General features: G+C 53.3%; 1 protein-coding gene across 2 annotated transcripts in view; it reads left to right on the top strand.

Annotated features, from left to right (window-relative positions):
* Positions 1-2034: 2034 nt before the first annotated feature.
* The window catches only part of ZAP70 (zeta chain of T cell receptor associated protein kinase 70), a 29570-nt gene continuing 4687 nt past the window's right edge, over positions 2035-26917 (top strand). The window contains exons 1-11 of one of the 2 annotated variants that reach the window (XM_010352040.3): positions 2035-2503; positions 4562-4670; positions 4892-4969; positions 14993-15415; positions 16046-16206; positions 23912-24050; positions 24152-24239; positions 24323-24369; positions 24557-24608; positions 25510-25702; positions 26231-26437. In XM_010352040.3, the coding sequence (XP_010350342.1) occupies positions 15014-15415; positions 16046-16206; positions 23912-24050; positions 24152-24239; positions 24323-24369; positions 24557-24608; positions 25510-25702; positions 26231-26437 (1289 nt within the window). In that variant the 5' untranslated portion in view covers positions 2035-2503; positions 4562-4670; positions 4892-4969; positions 14993-15013. Of the gene's footprint in view, positions 2504-4263; positions 4671-4891; positions 4970-14992; positions 15416-16045; positions 16207-23911; positions 24051-24151; positions 24240-24322; positions 24370-24556; positions 24609-25509; positions 25703-26230; positions 26438-26917 lie in introns of those variants that run through there. The other variant, XM_039463323.2, reaches the window with a different exon arrangement.

Raw genomic sequence — 26917 nt, forward strand, 5'->3', positions numbered from 1 at the left:
TCTTGGCAATGAGCATGATAATTTACCCTCTTTACAGTGCCATTGGGTGGTCCATTCAGTAGCAAACATTTACTGGATGCCTGCTGGGTGCCAGGCCCTGTGCTGGGCTGGATGTGGGGTGGCTGCAGAACAGCAGGTGGCTGGGGTCCTCTGCACTTGGAAGGAGATGCAGCTGCCCCATCCTGGGCATACAGCAGGCACAGCATGCATACCAGATTTTCCTTGAGCTCTCATCAGGTTGCATGTGCCCCCCCCGCCCCATCCTCATTGCAACCTCTTGGGACCCCAGCCCTGACAGGCAGTCCACCATTCTGCTGGCCTCCTACCCCTACCCTGGGCTTGTATTTGAGGAACAAGCCCGATCAGCGCCAATGGCCTCTGCCAACAGTCCCCTCATGGTCTGTGGGCCCCTGGGAGCTGCCCTGAGCTAGCGTTTCCATTTCCCTTTCTCCATCAAAGAGGTGACCGCCTTCGCATGGTCAGTTTGCCCTCCTGCTAAGGCCTCACCGCTTTAGCTCAAGGTTGGTTCAGCCTGCTTGTCCCTAGCTTGATGAGGGCGGTCACCAGATCACACAGGGGATTTCAGGGCAGAGCCCTATGGAAGCTTTAAGGTCCCTTTGAGCTAGGAGATTCCAGGTTCCCCACTTACTAGCTGTGGAATTTCAAGCCTAAGTTTCCTCTTGCCCTCAGTTTCTATACCTGTAAAATGAGGTTAATCTACTACTGGCTGGGTCTGTTGTGAGTGTTAAATGTACCTTCACTGGGGCCAGCATGCAGCTGTCCAAAGATCTCTGCGGCGGTGCTTGATAGAAAGGAATAGATGCATTTAAGCTCTTATGAATATTCTGCAAGACTTTGGCTGGCTGGCCACCCAGCATGAGCTCTCCTCCTTCCAGCCACTCCTTCCTTCCAGAGTGTGGTGTGGTGTGGGTGGGGCATGCGACCTGGTCTGAAGCTGCTTCCCCATGCCATCCGCTGGCTTCAGGGACTGGCTGGGGGATGGACATGTGATCTACTCAGCCAATGAGCTGTGTTGGGACTTTTTCTGGGAATACTGAGAAATAGATTCTTGCTTCTTGAGTTGGATTTGAAGCTGAGTCGCTTTCTAGGACCATAGGGCGATAACTTGTCTGAGAATGAAGCCAACAACCTTGGGGCCATCAGTTGAGCCCAGAGCAAGCTGTTCCTGAAGCCCATATGTAGGATTTTCACCCATCCATGCAATATTTATTGAGTACTATTTGCTAGGTACCACTCCAGTTGCTGGGGCCACTGCTGGGAAATAGTTCCCACTTCCAGATGTCACAATCTTGCTTAAGACCTTTGTTGGGAACGCTCTTTCCTCAATATCTCCGTGGCTCTCTCCTGCATCTCCTTCAAGTCTTGACTCACAGCAGCTTATCCCTTCCGGGGGATGCCCTGACTGGTTCAAAATTACATGCCCACAGACCTCGCCTACCTTTTCTGATTTATTTTACTTCTTAGCACCTGTAACCATGTGGCATACTCTATGAAATACTTACCTATTTTGTTCATTTTCTGTCTCTCCCACTAGAATGTCAGCTCCATGAGGGAAGGGGTTTTCATGCGTTGTTCACAGTGGATCCATAGAACAGAGTACCTGGAACAGAGTCTGGCATAGAACGAGGCTCTGTATTGAATAAATAAGTAGCCAGGGCTGTCAGGAGGTGGCAGTGCCCTGGCAGTTGGAAGGTTTCCGAAGGAGCCATCCATTTGAGAAGCCCCCAGGGGAGAGTACAGCATGTGGCTGCTGTGGCCAAGTAATTCTCTTCTGACTTAAACCAGCTGAATTAACATTTTTTAATTTCAGGGCAGAGTGGTGGTCACCTTCTGCCTTCAGGGACGCTGAGTTGTGCTTGGTAGCCTGCGATACCGGAGAGCTGCCCCTGGAGGGCGCCAGGGAATCTCTTTGCTGCACTCGGACGGCAGCCAGTAGAGATGAGATGACGGTGGTAGTGGCAGTAACGGAGCATTTGCTTTTAGGTCTGTTTTAATGTTCACAACAGGCCTACGAGACAGGCACAGCACGCATAACAGATGCGGGGAGAAAACTAAGACGCAGCGAGGCTCAGCAACGTGCTCACGGTCCCTCCGAGTTAAGTGGCAGAACCAGAAAAGAACCAGAAAGGAGTTAAAAGTCACCATTTTTCTGTACACCTAGAGGGAATCCGGGAGGGACCCTGGGTGAAGAGGCTGTCATCCTTCAGGGCTCATCGTGCTGGGGTGTGACCCCTCTCAGGGCTGCTGGTACCTCCACCCCGGCTCCCTGCTGCATGTCTCCCAGCAGTGTGGCCTGTGTCCTCATAACTGCGCAGCCAGACCAGCCTGCTCAGCTGCAGGTGAAATGGACAGAAAGCCCCATCCCTGCGCATTCTGAGGATTGGGAAGGCTTCCTGGAGGAAAACACGCTTAACTGGAGACCTGAAAGAGGACTAGGAGTCAAGCGGTGAAGAACTGTGGGCAGAGACCTGAGGGTATGGGGGTGAGTGATGAATTTCTTCACAAGCTCTTCAGGGAGGGTTTACCCGAACCCAATGAGCAAATGCACCACGACTTTCCTAGCCCACATTTCCATCCGTTTGCCTTTACTGTAAACATTCAGAAGATGCATCCACCTCCTTCCATTCTGGCAGAACAGAGGACCTTATCTGCAGCCCAATCTCAGAACTGTCTCAGCACTGGTCTTTATGGTTTTCAGACCAGCCTCTGGGACAGGAAGCTGGGGTTGGGGCGCGGGGCGGCGGTCATGGGCTATAGGGCCGGTGCCTTGCAGAGGCTGGGAATCCCCTTCCCAGGACTTGAAGACCCTAGAAACTGGAAGTCCCTCCCCCCCGCCCCCGCACACACACAGAAGCACCCTGCTGCATGGCATGGCTGACTCAGCCTCCAGCCCCTGGGGTTCTGGCCTCCTTCAGGGAGATATTTTACAACCAAAGTTTTCTTCCCAGCACCTGGGTGGGTGAGGCTGCCTTGGGCCGCTAGCATCTCTTAACCTCTCGGGGTTTTACTTACCTTATCTGGAAAACGGGTCGAATGGCTTATTAATTGTGCATACAGCAATGTCTGGCACATAGTCAGTGTGACTCTTTCTTTTTCGCAAAAACAGAAGGTGTTTCATAGTGTGACTCTTGTTGTCTGAATGTGATCTGATGCTGTAATTTCTCCACTCTTCAATGTGGGGATCTGCTTCTCTAAATATTCTAAGAAATGAGTGTCCAGCATGAATGCCAAGGGACGTTTTCTGCACCTGGAGTTTCAAGATGCCACTGGGGAAAGGGGAGGCTGCTAGCAAATGCCATTTTGGTGGGAACTGTACGTAGGAGAAAAGTATCTTAGCCTAGAGGTCGGAACACAGATTTTCTGAAGGGGTTTCAGGCAACCGGAGGATAGTCGAGGCCCAGAAAGAAAATCCCCAAGAAGGAGGCTTCGGGGTGAAGCATGAGGGGATCCTTAGGCAGACTGGGGAGTTGAGCCTGCTTCCCAAGGGCAGCAGGACCCCAAGAAGAAAAGCTTTTGGGGTCTCCACAGTGGGCTCAGGTCAGTTCCACATGGGTCCCTGAGGCCCCGTAGACAGGAGAGCTGTGACGACTCCCCTAGTGCCCAAGAAAGCAAGGAGGTGGTGGGCGAGAGGCTCCCAGAGGCCTTGGGGTGCCAGAGGGGAGGTGGAGCTGAGGGACAGTGACTGCAGTTCCCCCTCTGAGAGAGGGCACAAGGCGTGGTCCCAGGCCCCAAGCTGGGGGGGTACTGTCATGGGGAGTGCATGGGGTGAGGGAAGGGAAGAGAGGAAAAGGAGGAGGAGGTGGCAGCCACAGCAGGGCGGTATTCAGCCAGGAGCAGCTTCGTGGGAGAGGTCCCAGGTGGGCCGGGCTGGCACTGGGGATGTGCTGGCTCTGTCTCAGCTGGACAGCTCATTCCTCCTGGAGCACGCCCCCAACATCCCCCAGGCTGGGTTGGGGCTCCTCTGGGGACCCTCAGTGCCCAGGCTTTCAGCCTCCCAGCCCTGGCCTCCCTGTGGACTCAGCTGCCCCCCACGAGTCCACAGGAGAGCAGAGGCAGGCTGTTCATCCTGCCGCCTGGCACAGGAGGGGGTCTCAATCTTCAAGGCGTGGGCTGACTTAGTGGGTTTCTCCTCCGTCCAGCTCTGACCTGCCCGTGGAATAAAAACAATCACTCCTCTGGGTGGTCCTGCCGGGGAGGCCCATGGCGATGCTCTTTGAGGGGAAAGTAGAGGCATTCTGGTTTCCATGAGCCCTGGGACTCCCTTCCCTCCCACCACTTGCTGCCACCCTCCCATTCCAGGCACGCAGGCTTCCGCCCTCCTGGTGATTCTGGCTGCTGGACTCATCCTTCCTAAAGCCCTGCCTTCGCCTAGCCTCATCTCCTCTCTTGGTCCCATGCTGCAGCTGGGCAGGGAGTGCTGGGTCCCGGAAATGCCCTCTGCCTCCCTGGAGCACGTGGCCTGTGATTTTCCTTGAGCACAGCACTTTGTGACTTTGATGTAAACATCAAACACAGCCCCCTTTCCTGTGTTCACATCCAGGAAATAGGTTAGTTTCAGACAAGCCTGCTTGCCAGAGCTCAGCAGACACCAGGCCTTCCGGCCAGGCCTGGCCCACCGTGGGCCTCGGAGCTGCCGCTGGGGCGTCCAGGTAAGCGGCTGTCCTTGGGCCTCCTGCCAGTGTCCTGCCACCAGGGCCACCCCAGGGGAGTCTCAGAGACCTGGCAGAGGGTGAATCCTCTATCCATGAGTGGGAAACCCTCCCCGCAAGGGTGTGTGAAGAGTGTGATCGGCAGGGGCGCCCTCTCGGGCTGGGGGTTTGGGCGGCAGGGAAATCCAGACTAGCTTTGTATGCCCCGATTCTTCACCCAGAACTGCACCCAGACCGCGCTGGGACCAGAGACCCCGCAGGTGGCCTGTTTGCCTGGACATCTTCCTGTACGTCCCCAGGTAAGTGGTGCCTGGGTGGAGCGTTGCCTGGCTGCTGTCCGCGGGGTGGCCTGTGTCTGGAGGAGGGAGGGGCGGCTGCGGGGAGGACCAGGAGGGCTGCAGGACTGAGCTGGGTGGTGATCGGCTGGAGACGGAGGCAGAGAGGGCTTGTGGCCACGCTGAGGAAAGCAGCTCCCCCTCCAGAGGCTGGGCTGAAGCAGGGATACTCAGGGGATATGGTGAGACCTGCTCCGTCCCCAGGCTCCTGCTGGGTCCCATCATGCTGCATCCTTGGCTCTGGGAAGCAGAGAAACCTCCAGAGAAGGCACATGTGCACTCTGGCCCTGAGGCCCTGTAAGATGAGGGGCCGCTCAGCAGGGCTGTGAGCTCCATTAGCAGAACGCTGTGGTTCCCGTGAGGAGTCCAGGCAGGCTCGGACCACTTGTAGGAAGCTCGGGTTAGAGGGAGACCTGGAGAGGGAAGGAGCAAAACACTGAGTTCTGCTCAACTGCTGCGTGTTCTGGGCAAGTGGCTTGGCCTCTCTGATCTCAGTTTCTGCATTTGTTAAATGCACATGCAAATATGGGTGCCTGGCAGGTGCCTGGTTCCTGACTGTTGGCGAGAGGCTGGGAAACGCGTCCCAGGTAGGAAGGATCCCTGGCAGGAAGGAACAAGGGTTCATGAGGTGAGCAGCTCGAGATGATTCCTTACTCTCGTCCTGGCTAGTGCAGCAGGCACACAGGAGGTGCTTAATAATACCTTGCTGAGAGATCAGGGCCAGGGACTCCTAAGGTGCCTCCTGCTGAATCCAGAGCTTCCTTTTCCTCTTCTCACTGGCCCTCTAGCCTCAATCTTGCAGCCCTGGCAGGGGCTCCTGGCAGTGTTGGGGGTGTTGATGTGGACACTCTGGAGCCTGGGGGCCTGGCTTCACGTTCTGGCTCTGCCACTCACTGCCGTGTGCCTGGCCAAGACACTGCATCTCTCTGTGTTCCCCTCACAGGGCTCTCGGGAGGATAAAGGGAGTGACTGTATCCACAGTGCCCAGCACATACAGGTGCTGTAGTAACATCTTGCTAGGAATGGGATAACACAGGCATGGCGGCTCACGCCTGTAATCCCAGCACTTTGGGAGGCTGAGGCAGGTGGACCATGAGGTCAGGAGTTTGAGACCAGCCTGACCAACACGATGAAACCCTGTCTCTACTAAAAATAAAAAAATTAGCCAAGCATGGTAGTGTGTGCCTGTAATCCCAACTACTCAGGAGGCTGAGGCAGGAGAATCACTTAAACCCAGAAGGCAGAGGTTGCCGTGAGCCGAGATCCCACCACTGCACTCCAGTCTGTGTCATGGAGTGAGACTCTTCCGTCTCAAAAAAAACAAAACAAAACAAAACAAAACAATGTCTTGCTAAAACCCTCATTATCCTCACTAGCTCTGGGTGGCCCTCAGGATCTGACCTCTACAGTTCCTGGATACTCTGGGGCTGCAGCACCTAGACCACCCCATGCTAACCACTCCCTGCCTTACCCCAAAGAACAGGTCAAGGGTGGCGGTTCTCATCAGAGCCAATTTTGCCTCCCGATGTCCGCTTGAGACAGTTGATAGTGCCTGGAGACAGTTTTGGTTGTGACCAGCATCTAGCAGGTCCAGGGCAGGGATCCTGTGAACAGCCTACAAGGCCCAGCACAGTCCCACGCTGTCCACTCGTCTCAAGCAGACTCTGTCCTCCCGACTCACACCGCCTTTTCCCATCTCCCTTTGAAAATCAGAGCCTGAGGCCCAGAGCGGGACCATTCCTTGCTGAGGTCACACGGGCAGTGGCGGGGCATTGTTCAACCAACACACACTGAGAGAGTCTGCTGGGTTTGGGAAACTGGCCCTGACCCTGCACTGGCCTGGCTCTCCAGGGTCTAATAGACGTTTGCTGGCGTGGTTGGTACTGGCTGCTGTGTTGGGCAGATCTGGGTAATCCTGGCGGCCGCTTGCAGGCTGCATGTTCTGAGCATGACATTGACCTCTCCAAGCCTCAGTTTCTTTAACTGAGGAATGGAATAACACTTGGAGTTGTGGTGTGTGTGTGTGTAGAGTAAATGGCTCACGCTCCTGGAGGGCCAGTGCAATCCCCAGCACAGAGGCTGTTGTGGGTGTCCTTATGCACTTGACAAATATTTGTTGGGACGAAGCGGGAGCTTCCACAGAAAACAAGACAGAGCTGTGGGCCCTGCCTCGGGGGCTCAGCCTGGGCAGGGACGAGGAGCAGAGACAGAGGTCATCAGGGCTGTGATGTCGGCGGACGGGTACCCTGGGAGCCGAGGGGAGGTGACTGACCCAGGCTGGAGAGGGGGCGGGGCTCATGGCATGCTTCTGGGAGGATGGGATAAAGGATGAAGCCTGAAGCATGAGGCCCAGGAGAAGGGTGCAGTGCTGTTCTGGGCAGGGGAACAGCCTGTGTCCAGGCTCCTCAGGACTGGCCCCTCCTCTCCCTCCACAGGTCAGTGGAGGAAGCTCCAAGGTCCACCATTCCCTCCCGCTCTCCTAAGGAAGCCCCTGTGGCCCTTCCCCCTCCCCAGCTGTCAGGTTCATGAGTGCTCAGAGGCATCCCCACCTATCCCAGCAGACTGCAGACCTTTGTAGGTACCTGGTATATTGGGCACCTGCCTGCTCTGTGCCTTGGTGGTATAGGTAGGGGAACCAGACAAAGTCTCTACTCCCATACTGCTTACATTCTGGCAGACACAAAGGTATTATGTCACCAAGTTGATACAATATCATCTTTTAGGTGGCAAAATACAATAGAGCTGTCTCAGGGCTGGAGAGAGAAGGAGAGGCTATTTTAGAGAGGGAGGTGAGGGAAGGCTTCCTGGAGGTGACTTAGGCAGGGACCTGAATGAAGTGAAAGGTGTTGGGGGAAGAGTGTCCAGGCAGAGGGAACAGAGTACAAAGGCCCTGAGGTTGCACCATGTCTGATTTGTCCAAGGGACCTGAACCGGTAACATGAGGAGCCCCCTGTGGCTGGAGGGGAGCCAGTGTGGTGGGGAAGGGTGGGGGTGACAGGCATCATGAAGGGCCTTGGGGGCTGCCCTGAGGACTTGCACTTTTATCCAAAGTGAGGTGGGAGCCTAGAGGGCTTCAAGCAGAGAAGAGGAGGATGCGATGGCATGATGGGGGGTCCAGCAAGTCTCACCCCAGGGAGTCCCCACAGCTCCAGTGCTGGGCACCTTCTCTGGCCCTGACTCCCAGAGGAGGTCTGGCGAGCTTCACTCGCTGCTCAGGCCGAACCGTGACCATGTGGCGGGTCCACGATTCTGCAGTTTGAATCCGATCCTTGCAGTCAGGAGACATATGGAGGAGGAGCCTGTCGCCATAACTGACTGATGCTTGTGGCTCGTGGTGCCATGAAGCTGGCACCTGCTGACAACCAGTGCCTATGCCGCCTCTGTCAGTGGGCACGGATGGCCCAGACACAGCTTGGGGATTAAGGAGCAGGAAACACGGCTTCAGGGGAACTTAGGGTCTTTGGCAAGGACTGGGGGTTCAGAGAGAGCGAGCCAGGAGCCGGAGTGGGAACAGGGTAGAGGAGGGGCAGCAGGAGGAGGTGGGGACAGTGAGGGGCCAGGGCCCCATTCCGTCAGTGCCTTGGGTGGGGACGTGTCGAGTCTTTGTCTGGGGGGACATGTCTGGGGGGACATGTGGCGCTTGTGCCGCTCCTACCCGCTCCCACCGGGTCCAGTGGCTTTGGTGTGATCCCTCTGCTCTGGCAATGAGCATGTAATGGGGGCTTTTGATAGCCAGAGACTGTTCCGTGAAACAGTAGACCTTCAAGGCCTTGCTGAATAGGTGTGGGAATTAAATGATGCTGAAAGGGGTCTTTCCATGTGGTCTTCTCACAGCCTTTAATGTACTTTTCACAGCACTTGAGACTGTATTTGACCCCTTGTCTCTTTCTTTCTTTCTTTTTTTTCTTTTTTCTTTTTTTTGAGACGGAGTCTCGCTCTTGTTACCCAGGCTGGAGTGCAATGGCGCGATCTCGGCTCACCGCAACCTCCGCCTCCTGGGTTCAGGCAATTCTCCTGCCTCAGCCTCCTGAGTAGCTGGGATTACAGGCACGCGCCACCATGCCCAGCTAATTTTTTGTATTTTCAGTAGAGACGGGGTTTCACCATGTTGACCAGGATGGTCTCGATCACTTGACCTCGTGATCCACCCGCCTCGGCCTCCCAAAGTGCTGAGATTACAGGCTTGAGCCACCGCGCCCGGCCGTCTCTTTCTTTCTTTAAAGTATGTTTGGGGAATCTGATCTCGCTGCAACAGCTGTAGTCTAGCCCTGCCTTTCCCCAAAGAGATCACGTGAATGGTGGGATTTCAGGCAGGTCCTTCTGACCAGGCTCCAAGGTTTCCTCCCGTTTTCCTCCCAGGGCGGGGGCTCTGAGTGTGGGGCAGGTGCCCGTGGCTGCTCTGGTGTGATCTCGCTGCTGTGATCCTGGGGCTGTAAGCTCTGGGAAGGTCAAACTAGGATCTCTGAACTGTGAGCTCAAGAAAAGCTGGCTGGGGTCAGTGCAGGGAGACCAGGGGTCAGGCTTGGGGAATGAACAGGCGAAATGGGGAGTGAGGGACGGGGCTCCTAACCCAGGTCCTGCCCATTGGGGTGGCCCAGGCAAGACAAGGGCCAGGGTGGGTATCATGGTGGGTGTGTCTCCTGGGAGGGCCACGAGTCTGCAGGGATACAACTGAGAATAGAAACATCTGATCTGCCTAGGCAGCTGCAGGTTGGTGCAGCTCACTGAAAGCAGACACTCCGGCTGGCTGCTGTGTGGCAAATGCTCCTGCCTCGTGCCCCCGGGATTTTCCTCTCTGTCACCTCTGCCCACCTTCTCTGGCTTCCCCAGCATCTCTGTCCATGGGGTCCCTGGGAACTTGGGCCCTGTGTTTTACTAGTGAGGACAGTCCAGATAGTTCTCGGGGGTGGAAGAGGAGCCGCCCGCCACCCAGCCTGCCTGCTGTGGGGCGTGCTTGTGATTATGGTTGTCCTTGTGGGCAGGGGGACAGGGAAGGTGGGACACAGCTGAGACGCACAGGGAGAGAGCCTGCCTCTGGGACCTCTTGGCCTCGGGACATGGCTGGCAGCCCTGCGCTCGGCCCCGAAGGCCAGCCTCCGCCGTCTCCTCTGCTGCCCTAACCCGCTTCCAGCTACTGGGCTGCACCTGCAGCCACGTGGGGAGGAGCTTCTCAAACTGTGTTGCCGACAGTTTCCTGCCACAGCTTCCTGCCCCAGAGACCAGCTTTGCTACCCTGCACCCACGGTCCCTGGACAAGCCCCTAGTTTGCTGCCTCATCCCACGTCCTCATGCTCTATGGGAGTGGCTCCATGAGTCTTCAGGGAAGGGCTGGCTGGACTGGGGAAGCTGGAGGGGAGAAGGGAGGGTGCACTGGGTACAGGGCGCTGTGTGAATAAAAGTATGAAAGTCCATTTGAAGGAAGGCCAGTAGCACAGCTCAGCTGGGGCAGAAGGCTGGGAGTTTAGATCCAGTGCAGTAAACAGTAGGGTCTTGAGCAAGGAAGACCTTGGAGAAGAATTGCTGAGGAGCAACTTGCAGACTCTGGATCTCAGCTCAGGGGAAATAGACTGTGGGGTCTAGCCAGTCATAGGCAGCATGGGAGTGACACCTGGATCTTAGGTTGGTTGTATTAATGGAAACAGTTGGTGGAGATCAAAGGAGATGATGCCAGCAGCAACTGACCTCAGGCAAGAGCGCTCTGGGCTTGCGGAAAGGCGGGTATGGCAGCATGTGTAGCTACAGACAGGATGACCCACATAAGGGGACCGGGGTCAGGGAACGAGAACAAGCAGGATGGTCAGAGGGTGGAGGCAAGCCAGGGAGTTTGTGAAGGACCAGAGAGATCTGTGAGACTCAAGCAGGAGAAAGGGGTCATCAGTGTTGGCCATTTAGGTGACCTAGCATTGAGGAGGTCACAGAGAGCTTGTCTGGTGCCCACACACTGCCAGGGGTGCTATCAGTGCTGGAGAACAGCCTAGGGGGTGGGCTCAGACCATGGGCCTGGATGAGAGGCTGAGAGTCAGGGACATGGGGAATGAGTGTAGACAGCCCTTAATCACTTATCTTACTTTCGTTAGCACTTTCAGTGCCCATTGTGTTTGTATCTTCCAATTCCTTTCCCCCTTAATTAAAAATTTGGGGTATAATTTACATACAGTAAACTTTATATATAATTTTAGTGAAAAATTCTGAGATCTGACAAGTGCATACAGCCCAGAAACTACCACATCAGTCAAGACACAGACTATTCCCCCGAATTCCCTCCTGCCTCTCTGTCTTTGGTCCCTCCCCGAACCCTGGCACCCAGCACCCCTGGTGCGTTTTCCATCCCTGCAGTCATGTTGGAATCCTACAGTTTCATGCAGGCCCTTCGGGCCTGGCTTCTTTCACCCAGCCTGAGGCCTTTGCGGTGCATCCGTGGAACTGCACGTCTCTGTGTTTGGTTCCACTTACTGCCAAGTAGAGTTCTGCTGTAGGCACGTCCCACAGTGTATCTTATTCATCTGTTGGGAAACATTTAAGTTATTCCTAATTTTTGGCAATTGTGGCTAGAACTGCTGTAAATGTTCCTGTGTAGGTTTTTGTGAGAATGTAAATTTCCATTTCTTTAGAGTGACTATCTAGTTCCTTCATGACATTTATTTTATTTTATTTTATTTTTTGAGATGGAGTTTTGCTCTTGTCACCCAGGCTGGAGTGAAGTGGCGTGATCTCCGCTCACTGCAACCTCTGCCTCCCGGGTTCAAGCGATTCTCCTGCCTCAGTCTTCTGGGTAGCCGGGACTACGGGCGCCTGCCACCACGCTTGGTTAATTTTTGCGTTTTTAGTAGAGATGGGTTTCATCATGTTGGCCAGGCCAGTCTCAAACCCTTGGCCTCAAGTGATCCACCCGCCTTGGCCTCCCAAACTTCTGGGATTACAAGTGTGAGCCACCTTCCTCGGCCACTTCATGACTTTTTAATAGCACTCTTGTGGAATGGTGACCTGTTTCTCCAGGTGGAGCCACAAATGCAGTCCCTTATGAATCTCTGGAACACCCACCTATCTGTAACTATTGAGACATCTAGGACCTCCCTAGAGCTTGGACTTCCCAACCTCACTGTCGAAATTAATGAGGTTAGAATGCAGATCCTGGCCCCTTGTCCAGTGTCCTGACCCACACCTCACCTGATTCCCATTCCAGTACCTTCCTCTCAGCTTGGGTGCCCATCCCTGGACACCCAGGGCAGAGGGAGCCTCTCTCAATTCACAAAAGCATTCATTTTACCCGTGATTTCATTTGCGTAGCTAAGAAGGTGCCCACAATGCAAACTTATGCCTGGGTAGCTTTGCTGGGCTGGTCTTAGTGGAGAAATGCCTTGTAACTGCTATGGAGAGGTATTTTTTTTTTTCCCTAACAGTCTATGAAAAGTTACAAATATACAGAAAATATAATCAATTGTACCAATAACTCACCCGCTAGATTCTCCAGTTAAAAATTTGCTATGTTTGCTTTATCACAGGCAGTTAATCATCACTATTTGTGGATTTCTTATTTGTGAAGTCACCTACTTGTTAACAAATATTTGAAACCCTAAAACGAACATGGCTCTTTTGTGATCATTCTCAGACATAGAGTGGCAAAAATGTGAGTCACTCGATACACATGTTCCCTCTGAGGCCGCACAAGGCAAATTCTCTGCCTTCTTTTTTCATTTCTCATGCTGCAGATAAGTGTCTTTTTCATGTTCTATTTGGTGCCACATATTTTTTTTAAATTTATTTTGGAGTTTTGTGCTTGTTGCCCAGGCTGGAGTGCAGTGGTGCGATCTCAGCTCATTGCAATCTCCACCTCTTGGGTTCAAGCTTTTCTCCTGCTTCAGCCTCCCAAGTAGCTGGGACTACAGGTGCACTTCACCACCTCCAGCTAATTTTTTGTATTTTTAGTGGAGGCAGGGTTTCATCATATTGGCCAGGCTGGTCTCAAACTCCTGACTTCAAGTGATCCACTTGCCTCGGCCTCCCAAAACGCTGGATTAGAGGTGTGAGCCGCTGCACCCAGTCTCACATATTTTGAATGTTTGTGCTTTTTGTTGGTGATTTCGCTGGTTAATATGGCCCCCAACCATAGTGCTGAAATGCTGTCTGGCATTCCTAAGGGCAAGAAGGCTGTATGTGCCTTATAGAGACAACATGTCAGATAAGCTTATAGTTATAGTGCTGTTGACTAAGAGTTCAATGTTAATGAATGAATCATGTATATTAAATAAGGTGTCTTTAAACAGAAACTCACAAAGAAAACAAGGCTGTGTCTTAATCAGTTGATGAAGATGTAAAAAGAGGCTCCTAGGAACCTAACTGTATTTCCCCTAGGAGGGAGAATTCCATATTTGCTAATTCAGTGTTTGCATCAACTTTATAGAATTGTGGAGAAGAACGGGAATCAACTGTGTCTATCTGGTTGTCTATCCTTCCATCCGTCCCTCTCTCTCTGTTCATCCATCAGTCAGTGTTATTTTTGGGATGCTCTCAAAGTAGATTACAGTCCTCAGTTCCCATCACACCTAAACATTTCTGCATGCAGATCGTTACCTAGCATTCAATATTTTATGATTCTTCCTTTTTTTTTTTTTTTTGAGACAGAGTCTTGCTCTGTCGCCAGGAGCCAGGCTGGAGTGCAGTGGCACGATCTCAGCTCACTCAACTAATTCTCCTGCCTCAGCCTCCCGAGTAGCTGGGACTACAGGCATGCACCACCACGCCCAGCTAATTTTTGTATTTTTTAGTAGAGACCAGGTTTCACCATGTGGGCCAGAATGGTCTCAATTTCTTGACCTCATGATCTGCCCACCTCAGCCTCCCGAAGTGCTGGGATTACAGGCGTGAGCCACCTTGCCCAGCCCCTTATGATTCCTTTTTATTGAGAGAGGGAAAATACAATGAAATGAACACATCTTAAGTGTACATCCTCTTAGTTTTGGGGAAACCAGACACCTGTGTGATTGGGTTACACTTGTGTAACCCAAGACCTGTCAATATGCAGGACATCACCATCCCTCCAGAAAGTTGAGGGCAGATGATTTTAAGTTATTGGCCTTACCAGATCCATCTGTCTAAATAGCCTTAATTCTTCCTTCCCCCATCATACGTTTTGTTTATAGCTGTATCAAAATTCCCTTTGAGATAAACCCTAATGTATTTAATCCCCTAGGGATGGATATTCAAACTAGTATGCTTTGTAGAAACTTGCCAAGGAAGGCTGAGGGCAGGGCAAGGGGGGCCTGCTAAGGCAGAGGGTAAAGGGTCAGTAGAACCGACAGGTGAGGCTCAGAGGTAGGGACCTTGGATGAGCAAAGCTAGATGTGGCCTCAGGGCCTCTGCGCCTGCTGTCCCCTCTGCCTGAGGCCCTGTCCTGAGCGCTTTTTGCTTTTTGAAAAGTTGGCTCCTGCTCCTTCAGGTCTCCACTCACATGCTAGCTCCTTGGAGAAGGTGAGCATCCTGGCTAGAGCCGTCTCTTCTGTCTCTTAATGTCACTCTACTCATTTCCTTTATAGTCCTGACCTCAGTCTGTAATTATTATTTTTGTTTCTTTCTTAGTTTATCTTAGGGCTCTCCCTCGTTAGAGTGTCGTCTTCCGGAGGGCGGGGCGGGACTGCGTCAGCCCCATGCCTCGGCATCACCAGCACCGGGCCTGAAACACAAGAGTTCAGCATGTGGTTGGGACATGAAAGGATCAGTCCAGGTGTTGGTGTTTGGGAACCAGTTGGTGTGCCTGGGCGTCCACATAAGGTCTCCGGAAAGTCAGATGGGGATTTGGGACTCCGGTCTGTGCCCAGTGGGCTGCGGCTCCTCTCCGGGTTGACTGTGGCACGCAGCAGGCTCTGTCCCCTTGGCGCCCTCAGCCTGTGGCGCTGATACCCTCCACGCGGCGTCTCTGGGCCCAAGGCACCTGGTTCAGGAAGGGCAGCCAAAGCCCTGACGTTCCTCCGACCCCCTGTGAACCCGCAGGTTTGGGGAGGCGCAGGGGCGATGCCAGACCCCGCGGCGCACCTGCCCTTCTTCTACGGCAGCATCTCGCGCGCCGAGGCCGAGGAGCACCTGAAGCTGGCTGGCATGGCTGACGGGCTCTTCCTGCTGCGCCAGTGCCTGCGCTCGCTGGGCGGCTATGTGCTGTCGCTGGTGCACGACGTGCGCTTCCACCACTTCCCCATCGAGCGCCAGCTCAACGGCACCTACGCCATCGCCGGCGGCAAGGCGCACTGCGGGCCGGCTGAGCTCTGCGAGTTCTACTCGCGCGATCCGGACGGGCTGCCTTGCAACCTCCGCAAGCCGTGCAACCGGCCGTCCGGCCTCGAGCCGCAGGCGGGGGTCTTCGACTGCCTACGCGACGCCATGGTGCGCGACTACGTGCGCCAGACTTGGAAGCTGGAGGTGAGAGCGCGGCCTGGGGTGCGGGGTCTGGAGGGGCGCCGCCGAAGAGGGGCAGTCGAGGGTTTTGGGGGATAGGAGGGAGGAAAATGTCTTCTCCATTCAGTCCCCTTTGGGAGCTGGAGAGGTGGGGCCCTGGTTGGGGGAGAACCTGACAGGAGGCCTTGGAGTCAGGGGCTCCGTGGTGGTAGTCGCCTTCTGCAGCCTGAGCGATGCTGTGGTGCGCGACAATGCCAGATGGGAAGGTGGAGGGGCGCACCTGGCTGGGAGAAAGCGAGGCTTGGGCTGGGCATGGGGCGGAGAGGAGGGTGCGCGGGGTAGGGCGGCTGTCGGAGACGATGGGCTGTAGTCTTCCACAGCCTGTGTGACCCCACTATGCGTACCTACCTGCATCAGGTCTTCGAGCTGGAGTTGCGCTTGGGGCCGGGCTGGAAAGTGGCGGAGGTTCCTCCCTAGCTGGACTGGGGAGGAGACCATGGAGATGGCGCGGAGGCGACCCTCAACAACCTTCATAACACGCGCTAGGGACGCCTGGGTGGGGTGGGGAGTCCTCTGGGACAGGGCTCCCGGAAGCGGGTTCCTGTGGAGAGCACTTGTCCACACCTACAGCCCTCCTCCCCGCTTCTTTCCTAGGGCGAGGCCCTGGAGCAGGCCATCATCAGCCAGGCCCCGCAGGTGGAGAAGCTCATTGCTACGACGGCCCATGAGCGGATGCCCTGGTACCACAGCGACCTGACGCGCGAGGAGGCCGAGCGCAAACTTTACTCCGGGACGCAGACCGACGGCAAGTTCCTGTATGTGGGGCCCGGGATTTGGGTGCGGTGAGGACTGTGGCTTGTTGGTCGGGATCCTGGGGACTGGGGCAGACGTGAGTGTGCAGGTGGGCTGTGAGGGTGTGCCTGTGCCCACATGTGCAAGTGGGTTGTGCGTTTCTGATGTGCACAGAGACTTGGACATGGGGAAGTAGTGGCAGTGATTAGGAAAACCTCCAGAGTCGGTGCCTTGGCCTGGCTTGGAATCTGTCCTCGCCCTCCTGCCACCTGCTGGCTGCGGCCCTTGGGCAAGTAGCGGACCTTGTTTGCCTGCCTCAGTTTCCTCTCCTTCAATCAACAAATATTTACTGAATACCTACTGTGTCCCAGGCACTGAGGACATGGCAGTGAGCCAAACAGACACAGTGCCTGTCCTCATGGGGCAGGCAGACAAGAAAAGGAATCAATGAAATAGAGACCCTGTCAGATGGTGGTAAGTGCCCTGTGTGCAGGTGGGGAAGGGTTGCAGTTTTAGATTAGGTGATCGGAAGAGGCCTTCCTGAGAAGGTGACTTTTGAGTAAAGGAAAGAAGCTGAGGAGTGAGCTATGCAGCTTTCGGGGGAAGGGCGTTCCTGGGAAATGCGATGGCAAGTGCAAAGATGAGGAGGCAGGAGTCTATTTGGCATGTTCTAGAAGCATTGTGGATGCCGTGTGCCTGGAGCTGAGTAAGTGAGGGGGAGAATGGGAGGAGGTGAGGGCAGAGCAGGGACTTTAGCTTTTCCGCCAAGTGAGGTGGGATCCCTGGGAGAGTGTTGAAGCAGCACCCTCTAACTGTCCTGTGGTTGACAGCAGTACCTCCCCCCAGGGTCTTCTATGAGGAGTACAAGATTAATACGTGTGAAGCAGTGAAGCAATAGTACGGTAACTGACATAGGAAAGATGTGGTAAATACTAGCTTTCATATGTGGGTGAATGTGTGTGCCTGAGCCACAGCTGAGGCCATGTGGCTGTTTGTGAGTTTGTTAATGTGAAAAAAATCTCTCAAAAGTTCTTTTTAAAACTCTGGCAAGTGTTTGACAGCCCGGCTAGGGCTGTTGCTTTCTGGTTTGGAAACGGGATCTTTTCTATAACTAATGGGATCCAGATGCAGCTGAGGTCACTTGGGCCTCAAGATACAGAGAAATTGGTGCCTGCTTTTCTCCCATGACCTCAGGAAGCCCAGTGTTTTCCTCCAAGAAATCTGTGGAGACAATTCCAGGCCTGAGCCCCTGCCCGCCAAATCCCTTGAGTCACCTGCCTCCCCCAGGGCTGTTACCTCTCCTGTGGAGGAAATGACCACTTCCCTTGATTTGCCTCACCCAAGTGAAGTTTCCATAGAGTGCCTGCAGGCCTCTTGCAAGATGCAGCTCCTTCCCCAAGATTCTGTTGTGGACTGATAAAATAACTACCCTACCATACAAATTCACCCCACCATACAAATTCAGATTTGGTTGGACTATTAATTGGAGAGGAGTTTCCAAAGCTTCTGAGGGAGCTCTTAGGTATGTTACAGATAATACCCAGCTGCCAGCACAGCTTCTGAACAGCTTGGGACTGGGCTGTTTTCTCAAAAAGGAAACCTTTGCATTTGTATCAGTTAGCTTTTGCTACATAGCAAACAGCCCAAAGACTTATTGGCTCAAAATATTAGTTTATTACTTTTCTGATTCTGCGAGCTAACTAAGCAGTTCTGGTTTGGGTCAGCTGAGCTGGGCCTGAGTAGGTTGGGATGGACACGCTCACGTGACTGGCTGTTGACTCGGTGTCACTTGGGTGAAGGGGATGAGCTGGCCCTGCGCAGTCAGCATCTTGCAAGCTGGCTGGGGCTTGTTTGTGTAGTGGTGATGCAGGGTTCCCAAGAACAGGCAGAGAGGAGAGGGCAAGTTCAAGCCTTTATGTAATGTCACTAATGTCCTATTGGCCAAAGCAAGTCACGTCACCAGAACCAAAATCACTGTGGGAAAGGGACTCCCTAAGGGAGAGGAATGCAGCCAGCCATTTTTGCAAGCAATGGATCGTAGGATTGGACCAAGGGGGTTGTCAAGAAGGAATGGGGATTGTGACCAGGGGTGTTGGGGGCTGTCTTTCTTTCCTTTTGGACTGTCAGTCCGAGGGCAGGGCCTGCCCTGCTGCATCTGGAGGGCCCCGTTTTGCAGTACGTGGTGATGGCTGGTCCAGGTGTTACCCACCTTCCTCCAGATGTTGCATCTCCCCACCCCAGGTGTGACTCTTGCCATGATGCTACTTGCATTTGGTCACACGTCTCACATTTTCATATTCCCTTCATCTTTTCATGCTACCCCAGATTCCTGAGAGTCCTGGGGCTCTCCCCAGGCTGGACCCACAAAGCAGGCTCTAAGCCCTTCCTACTGATGTAGCTGATTCTTTCCTCCTGTCTCTTTTCTCTCCTTTATAAAAGGTGCATTCATCTGTCTTTGATTCTGTAATCTGAGTTTCTTCTCTGGTTTCCCCTACATCCCCAGTGTAGCTTTCCCTCTGCACAGTCTCTGCCTCTCTTCTGTCTTAGTTTTCCTTTCTTCTCTCCTTCCCTCCCCGCCCCCATCTCTCTTCCTCATCCTGCACTCACACACACGCACACACAGGTCATGATTCTGCCACTCCAATAGCTTAAACAATTAAAGCCTCCTGAGAGTGGCAGAGGATTCTAGGGGGGTGGGAAGGTGACTGGAGGGTTGAGCAGGTGGGATTGGGCCCCCATTCCAGCTTGAATGATGGCAGCAGCTCAGCTCTGATCTGTTTACTATCTTAGGCTTCCATGTACAGTGTTGTATGACAAAGGTTTCACAGCCAAAGGAAAAGTTCAAACACTTTTTGTGTAACACAGCAGAGCTCATGACAGGCTTAGAGTTAACCAGTCTACTGAGATTGGAGGAGTCTCAGGAGAGTCAGGGCCAATAGCTTTAACCAGCTATCTGTGCATTGGATATCAAACTGGCATGCAGTCTCCCAGGCAAAGAGGACCAGTGTTGGTGGTGAGAAGATGTGGTAGGAAGGAGAGATGCCCAGCATCTGGGCACAGCATAGAGCCTGCAGCTGGCAGTGAGGTCCAGAAACAGCTGGCACAGTGCTATGAGGGACAGTGACTCATTCTGGGTAAATGTCAAGAGACAAGAAGCAGCTACAAGGAGCCAGGCTCCTGGTAAATCAGGTAAGGCACGCTTTGGACAGAAAGTGAGAGCTTCTTGTTACATTTCCTGTGTCTATAACTGCTTTCTCAAGGGTTGGGCTGCAAAACAACACATGTGCCACTCAGGCCTAGAGTGAAGACCAGGACCATGCTTACCGTTAACCACAGTTCATAGTTGCTAAAGAACAGACGGAATTGTACCCAAGGCTGTGTGCTGCAAATGCTGGCTTTGTTTCTGTGTTATTGGCAGCATTTTATGGAACTGGCTGATTCAACTTGAAAAGAAATTTGCCCTGTAAAGGGCCTTTAAGAGAGTACGTTGTCAAGTGTTTCTTTTCTGAGATGGAGTCTTGCTCTGTTGCCCAGGCTGGAGTGCAGTGGTGCGATCTTGGCTTACTATATAACCTCTGCTTCCTGGGTTCAAGTGATTCTCCTGCCTCAGCTTCCCCAAGTAGCTGGGACTACAGGTGTACGCCACCATGCCTGGCTAATTTTTCTATTTTTAGTAGAAATAAATTTCCCATGTTGGTCAGGCTGGTCTCAATCTCCTGATCTCAGGTGATCCGCCTGCTTCCCCCTCCCAAAATGCTGGGATTACAGGCGTGAGCCATCATGCCCAACCTGTTAAGTGTTTCTAACCTCTCCTGGACCTCTTTGGAATCCTACTGACTGCCTCTTTCACAATCCCCCCAAACATATTCACCTAAAAGACATTGCAGACAGTTATATGAGATCAAGGTTGATCCTGAACCTCATTCTTGGAGATTTTTCAGGTCAAGAACTTATGATTTAGACCAGTTATTTTATTTTATACATAAGGAAACCAAGGCCCAGTAAGGATAAGCAGTGTATTCAGTGTTCCACAGCTCTGTGACAGAGCTGGGTGTGTAGTCCTACGTAGCAATTAACTGTAGAGTCAGAAATGCATTTACATCCTGGCTCCACCTCCCACCTCTTAGCAACTCTGCAATTCAGGCAAGATACGTAAGCTTGTGTCTCATTTTCCTCAACTGCAAAATGGAGATAACAATAGTACCTACTTTGTAGGGAGTGCTGTGATTATAGGAGAAATAGGTGAAGAATTTAGAACCAATATTTGAATAATAAATGGTAGCTCTTTAATTATTTTATTTATTTTTAATTAAAAAAAATTTTTTTTTGAGATGGACTTTTACTCTTGTTGCCCAGGCTGGGGTGCAATGGTTCAATCTTGGCTCACTGCAGCCTCTGCCTCCTGGGTTCAAATGATTCTCCTGTCTCACCTCCCAAGTAGCTGGGATTACAGGGGCGCACCACTATGCCCCGCTAATTTTTGCATTTGTAGCAGAGATGAGATTTCACTATGTTGACCAGGCTGGTCTCGAACTCCTGACCTCAGGTGATCCACCCTCCTCAGACTCCCAAAGTGCTGAGATTACAGGCTTGAGTCATTGAACCTGGTCAAGTAGCTTTTTTCTTTTTTTTAATAAATAGGTCTGAACCAGAGACAGATGTAGCTCTTATAGGTTCTATGTGTTATTTTATATACACAGAGTGGAGATACAAATTGATTTTGTAGCCTGTACTTCTGGCTTAAGTGCAAGTTTCAACTGCAAAAACAAAGAGCTGCCACCACCTAGCATTTTTTTTTGGTAAATAAAGTAGAACTTATGGTACTGAAATATATGTGGTGATAACACCAATGTCTTAGCCTGTGGGTTATTATCTGGGAATCTGTGGCTGGTCTTTATAAACTCACATGGCTCTTTCAAAAGAGTGTATTGGTTAGCTTTTGTCATGTAACAACTTGCTGTATTCACACCCTGAAGCTTAGTGGCTTAAAGCAATGGTCATTTACAGCCAGGTGAGGTGGCTCATGCCTGTAATCTCAGTACTTTGGGTTGCTAAGTCAGGTGGATCATCTAAGGTCAGGAGTTCGAGACCAGCCTGCCCAATATGGTGAAATCCCATCTCTGCTACAAATACAAAAATTAGCTAGGTGTAGTGGCACATGCATAGAATCCCAGCTACTCGGGAGGCTGACGCAGGAGAATCACTTGAACCCAAGAGGCAGAGGCTACAGTGAGCTGATCGCACCATTATGCTCCAGCCTGGGCAACAGGAGCAGAACTCTGTCTTAGAACAAACAACAAACAAACAAAAAAACCCAATCCAAACCGAACCAAAAAAAAAAAAAAAAAAAAAAAAAAACAACCAAGCAAACCAACAAACCAAAAACAAACAAACAAAACAAACGGGTTATTTATTCACTCTTGTTTTGCTTGGCAGTTTGGGTGGTTTGCTTGGCAATTTGGGTTGAGTTCAGTGGGGTGCCTCTTCTGCTGGATTTTTGAGTTTACTCGTGTGGCCACAGTCAGCTGGAAGGTTGGCTGGAGCTGGATGGTCTCTGGGATGGCCTCACTCACATGAGTGGCTGTGGCAGGCTGGGTGCCTTGGTTCTCCATGGGCCTTCTCTAGCAGCCTAGCTTAGACTCATTCCCATGGGGTTTGCAGAGCTGTCAGGAAAAGCAAGAGAGGGCAGGCAGACCTCAATGCTCAACCACTTTTCAAGCTTGTGTCACGTTTGCTGGTGTCCAATTAGCCATAGCAATGCATATGGTCAAGCCCTGATTCAGGAGATAGAGGAGGAGACTCAACCTATTGATGGGAAGAGCTCCCTAATATTGTGGCTGTTTTTTCCCCAGTATTCCACATGGAAGTTTAAATAAACAAACACAGAGGAAATTATTAGTTCCAGAAGAAAGAAAGAAAGAGACAGACAGAGAAGGAGAGATAGAGATGGCAATGGGGGGGAGGTTTGCTGTTTGCTGGTGAGTAGCCACTTGGCATCAAGTCTCTGTTGTCGTTTAAAACTTCAGGTTGCGACCCTTAGGAGGTGTTTTTCACTTCTCACAGTCTCTGAAGACCATCTCCTCCAGGACAGCCTGCCAGCTGCCTCTGACTTCCATAGCTCTGAGACCCCCAGGGCCAGCAGTCCTCCCTCCTCACTGGAAAGCTGCATTTAACAGGGTCTTGTGCCAGTGACTCAAAATAGAAATGTTTTGTGGGAGATGTTGGCTGGAGTCACTGTGATGGCATTGCATCTGCTCTCCCAGCCTAAAGTCTCTGTGGGATGCTTGTTTCCTAGTTTGTATGTTGGGGGAGGGGGGTTCTCTTCCTTGCCCTTTGGTGAGCCCTCATTGCCCCGTGCCCTGATTTCCTATCTCTCCACATTATCTTCAGACTGTTGTGGGCTAGCCTGGGAACTACCCCAACCTTCACTGCACTGTTCTTTGGGGAATGTGCTGTCCAGGAATGGATGGGATGTTCACAGCTGCACCTCTCTCCCTCACTCAGGGGACATTTCCTAAGGAAGGGCCTCATTGCAAGGTGGGCCCACAGCTGCCTTGCTCACTGCCGTATCCCTGCACACAGAACAGTGCCTGGCCTGTGGTCCACAGTCAGTAAAGATTTGTCCAGTGAATGAACATCCACAGGCAGGGCCAAGCCTGGTCTGAGAATTTGCACCTTGGAGGGTGTAGCTCGCAGGCCATTGCGAGGGCTCTTCTGTAGCTTAATGCAATCCCTGAGCTCAGGAGTTGGCTGCCTCCAGCCTCCACAGCTTCCACAGGGCCAGCTGCCCTCCCTCCTCACTGGAAAGCTACACTTGACCCTGCAGTAGAGGCTTGTGCCAATGATCCCAAACAAAACTGTTTTGTGGGGGATGATGACTGTCACTGTGGGGTTTCATGCGAGGGTACTGGTGTCTGACACTAAGTTGGTCTCTATATGTGTGGGGATGTGTGTGTACTCAGGGCTGGAGGGGATGGGGGAACAGGTTCTCACCCCACAAATGCACCATCTTTGAGGGGCTCCATTCCCATCATAGATATGAAAGATTTATATGTTTATTTTGACAAAATTCCAGCAGAAGGCAATCGAGGGTCTTATTCTAGGAAAGGTCTGTCTATTATGGAGCTGGTCAGTCTTGTGATGAGAAAGTGACTTGTTCTGATTTGCACAGGGGTGCCCTGTCAGCTGGTCATGGAGCTGTGCCCACCTGTGTGGGTCTGTGTGGAAAAGGTTTTCTCTCCCCAGGAGAATGGTGCTGGTCTACCTGTTGAAGGCTCTGTGTCTGTTGTAGCAGGCTAAATGCCTCCCATGGTTGGCTGATGTGTGGCCGAGTGTACCCCCAATGGCTGAGTGCCTGTGGATGACTACTGTCTCCCTGTGGATGACAAGTGTCTGGCCATGGATAGTAAAGTGTTCAGCCATGGTGGACCAGGTGTTCCTCAATGGATGGGTGTCCCCCTTCTCCCATGGCTGAGTGTTCACTGTGTGTGGTTGGGTATTCCCCATAAATGATTGTCTGTTGGTTCTTGGCCCCTCCACTGCCCTCTGCCCCTTGGACCATTATCAGCAGAGCTGGAGGTGAGGGAGCCTGGCCTGGCTTCCCTAGTCCCTGCACTTCTCTGCAATGCTCCTGGGTGTGGAGCCCATGAGGTGTGTGTGTGGAACCTGGGCACAGTAGGAAGCCCCTGGGGGACCCTAGGGGTGACATCCCCTCCGTTTCCCCACCAGGCTGAGGCCACGGAAGGTGCAGGGCACATATGCTCTGTCCCTCATCTATGGGAAGACAGTGTACCACTACCTCATCAGCCAGGACAAGGCGGGCAAGTACTGTATTCCCGAGGGCACCAAGTTTGACACACTGTGGCAGGTAGGCCGCCCGTGCAACTTGTTCTGGGAGATGCTGTGCTTGGGTGGGGTGCCGGGCTCTGCGCAGGAGAGGAGCCCCTGTTAGCTGCCTGCTCCCTGCAGCTGGTGGAGTATCTGAAGCTGAAGGCAGACGGGCTCATCTACTGCCTGAAGGAGGCCTGCCCCAACAGCAGTGCCAGCAATGCCTCAGGTGCCTGCAGTGGGTGGGCGGGCAGTGGGCGGGGTGGCAGGAGACCTGGCCCCTGGCCCTCACTATCCCTTCTTCTTCACCAGGGGCCGCTGCTCCCACGCTCCCAGCACATCCATCTACGTTCACTCACGTGAGTTGGTGGCACCTGGAGTGTGGCCTTGGGGATGGAGCTGGGGGTGGCTCTGGGGAAGGCTGAGGTGCCTGTGGAGTGGAAGAAGCTCTCTCTCCACTGTCTCTGGGGAATACTCAGTGGATATGGATCTCATGAGAGGGGCTGGGCATCCCAGATCAGGCCTTGCTGACCCTGTGACCTTTAGCCTCAGAGACGGATGGACACCCTCAACTCAGATGGATACACCCCTGAGCCAGGTGAGCGGGCAAAGTTGGGGACGTGAGTTGGGGCTTGTGCCAAGCCGAGAGCAGGGCCCCTGTCACAGGGACTGTGGGGTTTCACAGGGGACGCGGTGGAATTGGCCAGGCTGTGGCAGTTGGCTTGGTTTATCCCTGTGCACACATGCCCACACCCATCACGCCTTCCAGTGTGTACTGAAGTGCAGGGAGCACACCTGCAGGTAGCACCTCCTGGGGCTACCCAGACACATGTTTGTTGAGTGCCTATGTGTCAGTAACATTCTGAGGTCACTGTGTATATGAGCCACCGAACCTTCCCGATAGGCCTTATGAAGTGGCCATGGTGATTACCTCATTTTACAGATGCAAGAGGGAGGGCTTTGTCTACGGGAGGTGAGACAGTGCTGGAGGTGAGATATGAACCCAGGATGGGCTCCGGAGCCCACATTCCTAAAATGCTCTGCTGTGCATGCTCCTATGTCTCATGGGTGGGTGCAGACCTGGACATGTGTGTTCACAGAGAAGAAGACACACAGTTACATGTGCACCCACATGCTTGCCTTTGGAGGTCTCCACATGTGTTGTATACGCAGACAGAGACAGGCCTGGCCATAGGTGTACATGTATGAATACCCACACATGCACACCCCAACTGGCAGAGTAACAGTGCCACGTGGATACCAATGCACACACCCTTAGAGTGCACTCTCATGTGGCTTCCCAGAGCACTCACAGCTGTGCTCAGGACCATATGCCCGTGCGTACATGTCAATGTGCAGGAACACACATGCACACCCACCTGCCTAGGCATGCTCCGAGGAGGGCACCCTTGTCTGGGGCAGGTGCTTGTGGGGCTGAGGCTGCCCTGTCCCCCACGCCCCTGCCCCTGACCTGAGAGTGCATGGCTGTGTGTGCCCAGCGCGTGCCACGGCCCCAGAAAAACCGCGGCCTATGCCCATGGACACGAGTGTGTACGAGAGCCCCTACAGCGACCCAGAGGAGCTCAAGGACAAGAAGCTCTTCCTGAAGCGCGATAACCTCCTCATAGCCGACATTGAACTTGGTTGTGGCAACTTTGGCTCAGTGCGCCAGGGCGTGTACCGCATGCGCAAGTATGGCCTCCCTGCCTTGGTGGGGGCACTGCTGCATGGGGGCAGAGGGGTGTGGCTTCACCAGGCTGTGGGGTGGGAGCTGGGACATCTGTCTCACAGCAGTTTGCCTGGGAAACAGACTCTGGGGCAGAACAGTGCATGCTGGAGGGTTCCCTGAGAGAGCTCCGGACACCTGAGGGGGTTGGGATGTGGGCCTGGGCAGGGGGAGATGGCTGAACTACAGTTACCCATCCCAGGGGAGCGACAGTGGGGTCCCCGATTCCTGAGTCCACTAGTCCCTGACAGGCTGCCCTGGGGAGGGTGTCACTTTGTGTTCTTTTTGGTGATGGGTAGTTCCTGGTGACAGACCCAGCTGTGTCCTCAGCAGACACTCCCGGTTGGGGGGACACTGAGTGCCTTGGTCCCAACCTGGGTGGCAACCAGTGTCCACTGCACAACTCAAGGGAGAAGAGCGATGGGTGGGTGTGGGTGTGGGGTTGAGCGGGGCCGGTGCCTCACCCACACGCCTCCTGTGGTCGGGTCGGGCAGGAAGCAGATCGACGTGGCCATTAAGGTGCTGAAGCAGGGCACGGAAAAGGCAGACACCGAGGAGATGATGCGCGAGGCGCAGATCATGCACCAGCTGGACAACCCCTACATCGTGCGGCTCATCGGCGTCTGCCAGGCCGAGGCCCTCATGCTGGTCATGGAGATGGCTGGCGGCGGGCCGCTGCACAAGTTCCTCGTCGGCAAGAAGTGAGCCCTGGGTGGCCCCGGCCATAGGGTGGTTGGGGCCAGGGCTTATCCTGGGCGTGGTGGCCACGTGCCTGCACGCACGCATGTGTGGGGGGCTGGGGCACTTTCACACCTTCGTGGACACACTTGCACCCGGCACACCCACACCCATACCCACGACTGCAAAGCAGAGCCAACCCTTGGTTCCGCCATTGCACCTCGGCGGTGATAACAGTGCTTACCTCCAGGGCCCCTGCGAGGATCAAATGAGTCGGCACCTATAAAGGCACTGATAGTAAAAGCCTTGTGTGCATCAGCGCTGCCCAGACTCCCTGGGCCAAATTCATGGCCCCTGGGAAAGGGCCCGTCGCCAGTTATCTGGAAACTGCACTTTGTTTATGTGCTGCATGGTTTTCTATTTTTAGAGGGTTTTTTTTTTTTTTAACTAAACAAACCAGAAACAAAAACAAAGATGTGACAGAGATCACTTGTGGCCTCAAG

This window comes from Saimiri boliviensis, chromosome 1 (genome assembly GCF_048565385.1).
Source record: "Saimiri boliviensis isolate mSaiBol1 chromosome 1, mSaiBol1.pri, whole genome shotgun sequence".
In the NCBI taxonomy this organism is placed as follows: Eukaryota; Metazoa; Chordata; class Mammalia; order Primates; family Cebidae; genus Saimiri; species Saimiri boliviensis.